The 11469-nt window shown below is 51.2% G+C and overlaps 1 protein-coding gene across 1 annotated transcript; it reads left to right on the plus strand.

Annotated features, from left to right (window-relative positions):
* Positions 1-163: 163 nt before the first annotated feature.
* CSUI_003919 (phospholipid-translocating p-type flippase subfamily protein) lies at positions 164-10249 on the plus strand (the record flags this gene model as incomplete). The annotated part of the gene is made up of 8 exons (XM_068064114.1): positions 164-396; positions 1680-2390; positions 3055-3357; positions 3925-4205; positions 4853-5088; positions 5878-6120; positions 6495-6650; positions 7520-10249. Coding segments are annotated over 8 exons (2412 nt in total), but the record flags the coding sequence as incomplete, so codon positions are not given.
* Positions 10250-11469: the final 1220 nt, after the last annotated feature.

The following is an 11469-nucleotide window of genomic DNA, read 5'->3' on the forward strand; positions in this document are numbered from 1 at the left end:
CCCCTTCTGCCCGAGAAAAGTGGCTGAGAAAACAAGAGTGACACTGAGCGGAACTAAGTGAATGGTACTCGTACACATACCTGTTTGTAACAGCTCATTTTCCTATGAGACAAAGAATCAACAGGAAGAAGTTTATGATGTCGTTTTTGTTGTCTGTCTTCAGCTTGAAAGCAGGCCATCAGAGGTTTCTGATGTGTCAGAGACCCTGGTGCGAGCACGCAGCACCAGCGGGCATGGTGGTGCGGCTTATGTGCGTCCTCAAGTTAAGCAAGGGGGAGCACGCAGTCGAAACAGAGGATCTGGAGGTGCACGCGGATCTGCTCGATGTGGGAGTTGTCTTGCTGGTGCCGTCAAGCATCGGTCAAGGTGTGGAGGAGGGAAGGCTGAAGATGACGGGTAAGGAAAGATGAGGATACGATGGGAGATTGAAAGAGTACTTGCTCCAATCTCTTTGAGCGAATGATCTTCCCCAGGCAGTCGGATTCGCATGCATTCCGTTGCGTCGATTATGATTAGGAGCACGGTTTCATCGGTCTGTTCTTTCTTTNNCACGCCCCTGCCAGTGGAGTCTTGTCTTTTCATCGGTCTGTTCTTTCTTTGAGAGCGGATGGTTTTTGCGATGTGTGACTCTCTTCGCACCGTGTGAGAAAAGCTCTGGAGAACGACTGTCAGAGAGAAGAGGGACACTCGAAATCCTCATTATCATTGAATATTCTTTTCTCTCAGTGTCTCAGGTATACATACGCACTGTGGAGTTCGATATGTGTATAAGGGGTGTATGTAGAAGCGTTTCTCATAATTCTCCTTTGTTTGAACGATAGTTCACCAGAAGATGTAAGACGCGAGCTGAGTGAACAAGTGTCTTGAGACAGTATGCTCCCAATCTACATACATGATAGTAACTCTGGGGTGTGATTGTCATAGGGAGTCAGATTCTTTTCGGGCGAGGCAGGCAAGACAAGCACCACCGTCAATGCCCTGGGAGGAGTTCGTCAAGATTCTCACATTTAACGCCAAGAGGAAGGTGGTCAAAGCTGATCCAAAACAGTAAGGCTCACCTTGGATACGTCCTTTCCTCGTACATCTTCTGTGGCAGATCTTCCTTCTAATGAAGGCAATTTCCATTGGCATGCCTGCAGTTATATGTCTTCCTCATATCATGGACGTTTGTTTTGGGTGAGAGAACACAATCGATACCTTGGTACTTTTTGGCATGTAATTGCTCGGGTGTAGTATAGATTTCTTTCTCTTCGTATCCAAAGGCTACAAGACGTATTAGAACCATTCATTCGAGCTGCCGACTTCCCTAGTGATATAAAAGAGCTAACGAGTTTTCGCGCATAGTCCAGAGAATCACTCAGGGGTGCAGCCCCGTCGAGTCACACGGCATAGGTCCATTCACTGTGAAACTCAGGGCCGTCCTCCGCGCCATTTGTCCAATGCGACGCGCATATAGCACACAGAGGTGTTCTACATCAGCTGTGCATACTACGGTCAAAAGGGTGACGATGTATATGTGGGTATAAATTCAAGAACGTGGTGATCTCCCGTTAGATATCTGTATTTGTTTGCCGTGTTGCGTCATCACCTCTTGCGCGCTTTAAACGAGTGAGGCATCCCCGTTGTGATAAGGCTTCGCCACCTCGTCGTGTCTGGTCTCGAGTACCTTGTTTTCTCAGACGGAGGCACAAGCGTTTATCACCTGCACAAGTCGAGGATATTGTTCAGGAATATCTTGAACACTTCGATAAGTCGAGCGAAGAGAATGGAAAAGACAAGACTAGGAGGGCAAGGTCAAGTCGATCACGGGGGAATGCGAAGCCAGCAAGCGCTCCCACATCTACCGTATCTCAAGGAGGCATGAGCTGGGCTGGCACGTCAGGATCGCGACGGAGTAGGAAAGCTAGTTCGTCAGGGGAGCTGCGGAAAGAAAAGAAGGATGACCACGCAGTGCCTTTTATTCCTTCCTTACGAAGATCCAACGATCAATCAGACGGCAAAAGACCCAGTCTTCCCTGCGGGGCACTGCCACCCGTGCTAGAACAAGGAGCGTCTCCCGAAAGCCCTGACAACAAAACGACCCAAGGAGATGTAGACAACACTGGGCTAGCCAATGATCACGAACAATCAGAAAGCAGTAGGCAAGTTCAGGCGACTGTAGAGCATGGATCTGTAAGAGCGGACTTGGGACGAGGGGGAATGAGCACAGAGTTCCACAGTAGGAGTTCCCTTGGCAGTGGGAGGCTTGGCTCAAAGATCGAAGCTCCGCTTACCTCCAAGAAGGAGCGTGAAACTGAAAGCCTGAGGGAAAGATCCATTGCAGGCAAAAAAGTCAATGGGGGTGCCGGGACAGAGGTCATGACAGAGGCTGCGGTCGAGGGTTACGAGGCGTAAGTGCATCGATTCTTGTAGGCTATTGTAGGCATCAAATAGTTTAGCTGGGTGGTGCCCTAGCACGTGCGCATTCACTCGACCGGTGTGCCATCGCACACTGGTCGAGCGAATGCATCCTAACTTTTGTTATCTGCCTTCACATTCCACAAATTCGCTCATGGGTGCACCGTGCTGTATATCTGGATCTTGTGCTTTTGGTCGACTTGTCGTCCCCCTCGCCATCCACGGGGGGGGGATGACAGATGGTATGATTCCCAAGATCTTCAGTTGAAGCCATCGGCCGGCTTTTGATCCATACATCTCCATGGAGCATTAGGGCTGCTTCGAGGAATGTGGAATAGCACCAACTGAAACAGGCAGTAAACATCGGTATTTGCTTTCGTAGTTTCTGTATCTATATTGGACGCGACTGCCGGGTCCGTAATCCAGTTCCATCGCTGCACTCCCTATACCTTCGTCAGAGAATGCACGAATAACATCGGAGTCGTCATGTGTGCGTACCGTATATGCTGTCGCGGTTTTTTCTTTAGCCCTTCTTCTGCAGTCCCCCCCGTTGCTGGCACAAGACATACTCTCTTCTCTCAGTATTTTCTTTCTCAGGTTCCTGTGCATATTGAAAACGCTCGCTTTCCTTCTCTGCGGTGTCCGTCCTTCTTCCAGGTGTGCTATCACCATCACGGGAGAAGCTCTAACGCATGCACTCTCAACTGCGGAGAATCGACGATACTTCTTTGGCTTGGCAAACCTCTGTTCAACAGTCATTGCGTGCAGAGTCAGTCCGAAGCAAAAAAGTGAAGTGGTGACTCAATGTAAACGTTACCAGAGCGGCACAGTCTCCCTTGGGATTGGAGATGGAGCGAATGACGTAGGGATGCTGGTGGCAGCTAACGTCGGTGTTGGTATACAGGGCAAAGAAGGGCTTCAGGCTGTCCGAGCGGCAGACTTCGCTATTGGAGAGTTCAAGTAAGCTACCATACTCCGATATATATATATGTATATATATATTCGTTCATAGGTTCGATGAAGTTCTCTCGGAGTCGGGCAGTGCCTGACTTTCACGTAGTGTGTCGTTGTACCAAGATGATCAGACAGCGGGAGCGTAGGTCTGTCTGCACGTACAGACCTCGTACAGGTGTAAGAACTGGTCCGCTCGACACACAGGTCTCTTGCAAAGAAAGCAGCCGAGGTGTGACATCTATAGCACAGCAGCAACTGCGCCACAGTCACTGCACTGCCTTTCAACATTAAGCTGTTTTTTTCACGTGTTTCATGAGGACGAGAGTCTGTGAAACGTCACACCGTCCTGCGCTCATACGTGGTGTGTCCCTGTCTATCTACATGGGTGGAGCGAGTAGGGACAGGGCGAGGTAGAATCTCGGTAATTGTCACGCGCCTGTGTTCTCCCCGCTCACGGCAGAAGACGAGAGTCTAGATCAGCATCTATGTGCTTGGTTAGTCAGGTTGTCGGAGTGGCTTCTGACTCTTCTGAAGTACGTTTTCCGTCTATGCTCTGTCTCCTAATGGCTGCAGGTTCGTGAGAAACCTGATGTTTTGTCACGGTAGAGAGGCTCTACGTCGGAATGCGTTCCAGATGTACCAGACCATATTCAAGAATGTTGTGTTCGGACTAGCGGACTTCTTCTTCGCATTCCTATCTGTCTTCGCGGCAACGGATCTCTTCAACCCATGGTTAAAGCAGCTTTACAACGTCCTCTATACTTGCATACCGGTCGTGCTCTTCACAGTGTTCGACCGTCAGTTACCTTATGACGTGCTCTTTCAGACCCCCGTCCTGTATCCGGCTTTCAGCAGTAAGTCGACTAGTCTTTGCGGGCGCCCTCAACGGCATTCATCAACACCCGCTGATGACAGTTTAAAGACCTCAATCTTCTCAGGAGCTGCTGCATGAGAAGAAACGTGGTGTTGAGAGTTTCTGAAAGACTTAGCATCATTTCGACAGGATACGACACACTGGTGCGCCTCCACGCAGGCAGTGAGCTGCCTTTCCACTTTGCAAAGGGGAAGACGACCTATAACGGGCGATCTTTCTTTCGCCATCGTCTGTGTGCTTTTTGTCTGGGTTGACACTATGTGGTAGAGAGATGGTTTCACACGTCCTGAGGTGTCAACAACTGTGTTAGAGTCTGAATGTCCTGACGCACTTCATTCATATCGATCTTCGGTGTCGGTGCCACATGTGGTGAACAACAGCGGAAGGAAGCGCACATATACTAAAAAGGGCCGTTGACTGTCCCACGTAGCATATATCTATAGCTGCTTAATTCTGATCTATTGGTTGAGTGAGCAAGCACATGGGCCGTTAGAGCATTCATAGTCATGTCTCACTGCTGCACTAGTATGAGGGGATCTATAGTTGAGAGTAAACATTGCGAACGTTCATGCTTCTTTTCTGCCACTGGCTTTTTCTTCTGGCTGTGCGAGTGATGCCCTCCAACAGTCGCGTGCCGCTCTCCTTCCTCTGCCTGCCCTGTGTACACAGAGTTAGGAGTGAACATGTTTGCGGGTTCTCGGACTTTCTGGAAATGGTTTATCTTTGGCTTCTATACGTCCGCTGCCTTGGTCTACTTTCCTATCTATGGCATGGGATGGGCCTTCACATACACGAATGCTGAGGGCGTCATTACCTTTCCGTTAGCTTACGAGGGCTCCGTCGTTTTTTGGAGTATCATTGTGGTACGTGGAGTACTGAAAAGCTCAAGGACATGTTAGCCCTTTCTGTGCTGAAATGAGCGGGACATTTTTGTGAGGCAGTGTATATATCTTCAAATAGTGAGGAAGGTCGCGACCACGGGTGTGTCGTTCGTCTCGAGTGTATGTAGACTCGAGAGGGCTTAGCAGGAAATCTTCCGCGAGTGAGACGCTTGCTGACCAGTTCGGAGTGCAGGTTTCACGGTTCACGAGTTGCTATACTATAGATCTCGACGAGAGTCCACACGTCTAGTTTTGCTGCGGGCTGTCTTCAAAAGAAGGGAGTTCCATGTTCGGTTGGCTTGTTCCCACGTGCTCACGGAGAAGAGCTGTCTCGTAGGGGGAGAGGCTGCGCCTTCCTTCTGAACAGTGAGGCTTTGAAGGCACGCCGCTGAAGCGCACCTACCTATGTGAGGGTACTTGTTTCCTTGAAACTATCGGAGGGGTTTCGTTTCCCCTGACTTCTTCCCGTAGCTGCCTTTCAGTACTTTTCGTTCAAAGACTCATAGTATGGTTGTGCGTGCTTTGTTCGACGACCCTGCGTGCCTCTCTTCAAAGTCTTTCAAATCTGCTTAGCTAGGTCGCTCTTCATCTGTTGCCCGGCCGTAGAGAAACGTTTCGTGCTACTGTTGTAGAAGCCGAGCACATTAGTCTAGTCAGACTAGTTGGTGCAGTTCTTTCTTTGTACGTTCTCTCCGTGCGACTCCATATTCCTCTGTACCTATTCACGTTCTCCTCTTGTTGTCGCGCGTGTTATTTATTATACCTCTTCAGGCATGCAACCTGGTTATGGTGCCTTTCATGCATACCTGGTTTTGGTTCATCTGGCTGGGGATCTTCGTCAACTTTGCTTTCTGGATTCTCTCTCTCGTCATTTGTCCTCGTCTTCCGGCGGACTTCTGTAAGGAGCTCTGTGGAGCTCTAGAGGCTACCCATCAGGACACTCGATATTACTTCTCCTTCCTTCTCGCTGTTTTCATTGCCCTTCTGCCTCAGTACCTCATCTGGTTCATCAAGGTAAGGATTTTGGAAATGTGTGTGTGCTCGTTTTCTTCGTCTTCATTTCAACTTCTAGATACGTGTTAAATCCCTTACAGGAGCGACGCAGATCAAAACTCGAGCATGATAGGAGAAGATAGTTGTAGCTTTGTTGCCGCGAAAAGGTGAATCACTTGTCGTTTTAAGTCCTAGCGGTGTTCCCCCGTAGTATCATATGCTGGGGAGATGCGTGTCTCTAAGAGACAGAAAAGGACTTCTCTACACGTCCACAGAGAAAACGGACGGGATCTGTGTTTGTCCACATGAGTGCCTCGCAAACACCCGCAAGAAACAACTTGTGGCTGTAGATCAGGGCCTCTTCAACTCTTTTCTTGACGCACATACGTTTTAAGGTTACTTTCCGGCCATCGGCGCCTTGCGTCATTCGGGAGCGCATCGCTAAGGGCGTCTTCGATGTCGTTATTGCACCACGTGGGGGCCAGAAGATGGTTGTCGTCGTCCCGAAGAAGGTCTCCAATGAATGGAGAGGTTTCGCTTTCGCAGAGCAGGTACTGTTTTGCTATTGTATTGCCCACGCTTGATACGTAACTGGGCGCTCTCGCACCGACCATTTCTCGAACATCTTCGCGTTTCAAGATAAAGAAGGCGTACGCGCCTACGCACACTTCATATAGGTCACACCCTCACACGGCTTCGTGCCAGTTTGCCCTATGTACAGTCGGGGGGGCGCCGCAGAGTATTATACCATATAACTGTGTCTCCTCAGTTATTTCACAAGCGATATGCGCTGCTTGTTTCCTTCTGTCAAGCGTACAGAAGGTCCAGTGAAACTCAAAGAAGCAGTACTTGATCTTGCTCTGCTTCTAGCCAGCTAATTAGGAAAGAAAATTATGGAAAATCTACAGCAATTTCGGTTTGGGGCTTCTGTCCTTCTGTACTTCACGCGACGGGTATACTCTCTCTGAGCTGTCGAGCTGTCTGTCCTCATTGATGATTCTCATCTCTCTGGGCGTCCAGAGCTGCCTGCCCAGCAGGTAGTCGCTAGCAAGCAGTTGAACCGGTGAGGTTCTTTTCCGTAGCTTGTGAGCGCTCGCACAGGGCAGAACCCGAGTAGGTTTTCAGGGCCCGACATAGTACGCGGATCCGTCCCCACTGGTTTCCAGTGATGTCTCGTCGCCGGAAATTTGCACTGTTGGCCTGTAGGTGCCTGTTCACGAGTGTGTTCGTGGATGTGAACTCACCCCCTATACGTGCACCCTCTTTGTGCGGAGCGTGGGTTTTCCTGTCGGAGGATTAGCGAGCCTGGTAAGGGCCTGTGCGTTAAATGTGGTCGGTCTACTTGTTCACAGTAAGGTGTGTGAGGTACTTCGTTACACCGGTTGCTAAACTCAGCGTGACTATTCTGTCCTCTGTACAGGATCGTACCCGCTGGGGTCAGCATCGTCGGTCGATGCGAGCATTCCTGGACGACCAAAGCTCGAGTTTCCTGGCGCTGGCGGGTTCGCCCGGTGTCCCTGTCGATCCGGCAATTGGTCCACCGCCAACTTCTTTACGATTTAACGCGGTCGATGGATCATGTAGCAGCGAATCCACAGATACCAGACTTAGCCGATCATTTTCTAAAGGAAATTCTAGGCGGTTATCAAAGGAAGAGGTGGGATCTTAAGATGGTAGACAGAACGCAGTGCTGTTCACCAAGAACAGCCCTCAAGACGCGATATGAAACGCGGATTGCCGGCCTCGAGACAGTCCTGACAGGCTTGAGTGAGTCTGCAGTCTTCAGGTCCTTCCTGCGACCACAATATTTACTGAGCTGTACTGCGTATGTTTGCTCTAGCAGAATAGCGGCATGGTAGCTGTCACGCTGTGCTATGTACCCGCTCGTTCGGTCGGACTGCCTCTGCAGGTGCCTAGGGCTGAGGAGAGTGCATACATCTTGTCGCTCACAGTGAAAGGCCGTTTTCAGGAGGTGCGTCCGTGTACTTTTCTAGGCGGCGGGGACGCTTGTGCAGGCTACACTCCTGCTCGGGGAGTAATCTTCCTTTATTACACCAAAGATGCAATAGATCGAGAGGGTAAGTATGGCTGGGGTATGAGAGAGGTATAAGCCTTCTTGGCCGCTTCTTCGAAAAGTCTATTCTCTCCTGTGAAGACGAGAGAAATACGGTGACATGGTCGGTCAGAAGGGGCACAAACAAGAAGTGGCGCATGCACAGGCAGCTATGTATTGGAGTCCGGGGAAATGTGTGCCAGCAGCCGAGGCAGAAACTGTAACAATCATCTGTCTCGTGCTCTTCGCGATCACATTTCGCAGAGTATTGAGCCAATAAGTACAATAAGGGTTGCCTGGGGTTTTGCCTTGATCCCGGGTGACCGAACGACAGCGTCCTCCTTCAAGACTGTACCCCAGTCGGGAGTAACCATGCTCAACCGTCGAGAATGTGTCTTTTCGCTCAGTGTTGTGTTCTGGAGTTGACCGGCAGTTCCTTGAGCAGGTCCTCGTGAACGAGTACGCAATAGTAGTCTTTTCAAGAGAATCTCACGCGGTGGTGGTGTCAGTGTGGATGCGTCATGTACGTGGAGTCGTTACTAAGCACGGACGGGTTTTCTTGAGAGAGTGAATAATATTTGCACCGGCGTTCACGTCCCCAGAAAGCTAGGTGGAAAGGCAACTCGTGTGTCGCGGGCGGGCCGCCCTCAAAATTCTTGCCTGACTGGCAGAAGCTTTCTATGGTGAGGAGCCCTTCCGCTCCTGCGGCAAGTCGCGGGCCGGAAACTCTCCACTTTAGGGCGGATTTTCGCCGGGCCTGTGCTAACTACAGGGGACGGAATGTGTGGGAATAGGTTTTTTGCGAGTCCTGGAGCGTGTCTACGTGCAGAGCATTTCTGTTGAAGTGTGTGGGTGGAGGTTGCCGAGACCACTCCTGCCATCTGTGCCTTTCTGATTGACAGCATAAGGAAATACCCTGTTCTATACGGCTTCCCTCAGTTGCGGGCCCTAGGCGGGTCCGTAATGGATTTGCTCGTACGAACGGTGCTGTAGTCGGTACATTCACATACGAGTGTTATTCCATAGGCGAGGTGTGACGCTTAAGTGTTTCAGGGACTGGGAACTATGGTAGTGAAGTGCGATAACACGTACACCGTGTCAGTTTCAAGCTGGCCGGGTGCCGTTTTTGCCCAGAGGGGTCCGTGTAGGTTTTCACGGCAGTGTTACTGAGACACATAATTTTACAGTGTCAGCATTCGTCGTGCTCGAGAGCGTGTCTGGCAGACAGCTCTTCTTTCTTCACATTGGCGGCCCCTTCGTCTTTCAGCGGATGTTTTTCCGCAAGCTTCCGCGTTCTGAAAGGGGTTCGCGCAAAGCGGCTTGGTGTCGCCTCGGCTGTAGCATTGAAGAGAAGGATGTCTCAGCAAAATCCTGTTAAAACGGAACTTCGTTATAGGGTGGGGTGCTCGCGTTCTGCGCTGCGTGCTCGGTGTGTCACTGGGACCGATGGCGTGCTGACAAGGCGTGTCTGTCGCTTGTTGGCCTGACAAACGCAGTTGGCTCTGCTTCGCTGCCACCAAACTTTGCACGACGACCCATTCACGTTCGTAGTACGGCTGAGGGATGCTGACAGTCTTTGCTTTTTTGTATAGATTTCCCCGTCACTTGCATTCCCACCCGGGTACGTTTACCAGCAAAGAACACAACTCCACAGCGTCCCACACTGATTTGTCTTTCCCCGGTTGTATGTACCTGCACACCTACGGCTTTTTTTTTCAGTGTGCTACTTTGTGGCGGCCTGTCTGATGCTACCATCAGCTTAGGCGCCGTTCGGAATTTTGCTAGAGCTCGGTGAGGAGCCCGCAACGGGGGCGAGTAAATTGTGGATGAGGAACCTACGGAGTTCTGTCTTAAATAATAGAGGGGTGCCTCCGGTGGCACTACCGGTGGCCCCGGACAGGAAGCGGTAGGCAGGCGAAGGAACAAGAGCTCCGTTCAGTTTGTTCGCTTCTTTTCATTAGGTCGTCGGCTGATGTGTTGTGTTGCCCCGCGTGTTCTGTCCGTTTTTTGCTTCACAATTTTTGCAACCCGAACCCTGGACCCAACTGACTCCGGTAACAATGTCGCTCTCCCGTTTATACGTGTCGGCACGGCCCCGGAGTGTGTTTCTGTTAGCCTGAAAGTCAAGCCTTGTGCGGATTACCACCTTGGAGTAGCAAATCGTTCATCACTTACCAAGCACGTTCTTGTTGAGCGGAGACAGTAACATACTGTCGCCAGCGTATCACTGCAGTCCTGCTGGAGTTGCGTGTCCATACAACGCTCTTGCTGTCAAGGGCGTTGGAGAGTGTCCTTTCTTCGGAGCCGACTTTTCACTAAACCCTCCGAGGCTCGTCTCGCATCCTCGGTAAACTGCCATCTTCAACTGAAAAAGGTTTCTGCCGCACTTATGAGCTGCCAGCAGACTGGAGAGCGGTCCCGAGACTCCATCGCACCGGGAAACAAAATCCCGTAGTAAAAAAGAGGTGTCTCTACGAACGGATGCTCACAAAATAGCTGGCAGACGCGGGAAATGCTGTATTTACCGTACGGTGCAGTCGCATCCACGGCGAGAAGTCCAGAACATATGCCAGGTCGTTAACGCATCTCAGAACAGTAAACGGGCCTTCCCAGTGCGGAGACAGCTTCCTGCAAAAGAACTTTTGGCGCGCCCCCGCCGAGCACCTTCCTGCGTGTGAATCGTGTACATAAGGTTCGAACGGAGCAGGCATAGAAACTCGAAACAACCGATCAGGGGGAGATTGCCCTCCTCGTCCTCCAATGATCCAGCCCTATCGTAGCGTGGTTTATGCACGAGTACAGCTTGGAGGCCCTCACTCGGCATTCAGCCTGAACCTGAAACAGCCGTGTGAGCCTGCCTCCAGGTGCAGCCGAAGGAGGGGGAATCCCTAGTGGGGCTGCAGCAGTGCGTAGGCGTCTGCAGCAAGAGCAAGTAGGGGTGCCGAGCCCCAGGGCGTCTGACTGCTCTCTGTGTACGCGAAGGTGCATTGAAGTAAGACGCCCTGACTGTGCCGTAGGGGCAGCTCTGCAGCAAGCACAAACTCCCCCACCCTACCAGCGTGGATCTGCTGCCCCGTCTTGTCCGCTCCGGTGAGACCATACTGATTTACGAAACGGTCGGCTCAGTACGCGTGATCCGCTTCGATAGAACCCGCCTCAAGCTGTGGCGACACTCGGTAGCAGCACGAGCCATTGCAGCTGCGCAGGCGCGCGCTGCGTTTCATCTCAAGAAGTGTCCGGATGATCAGCCTGCAGCCGAAGTAGCAGGTCAGCGTGACTGCGGCAGTGATGCTTAGTATGTTCACGGTCGGCACTGT

Source organism: Cystoisospora suis (assembly GCF_002600585.1).
Source record: "Cystoisospora suis strain Wien I chromosome Unknown contig_1767, whole genome shotgun sequence".
NCBI lineage: Eukaryota > Apicomplexa > Conoidasida > Eucoccidiorida > Sarcocystidae > Cystoisospora > Cystoisospora suis.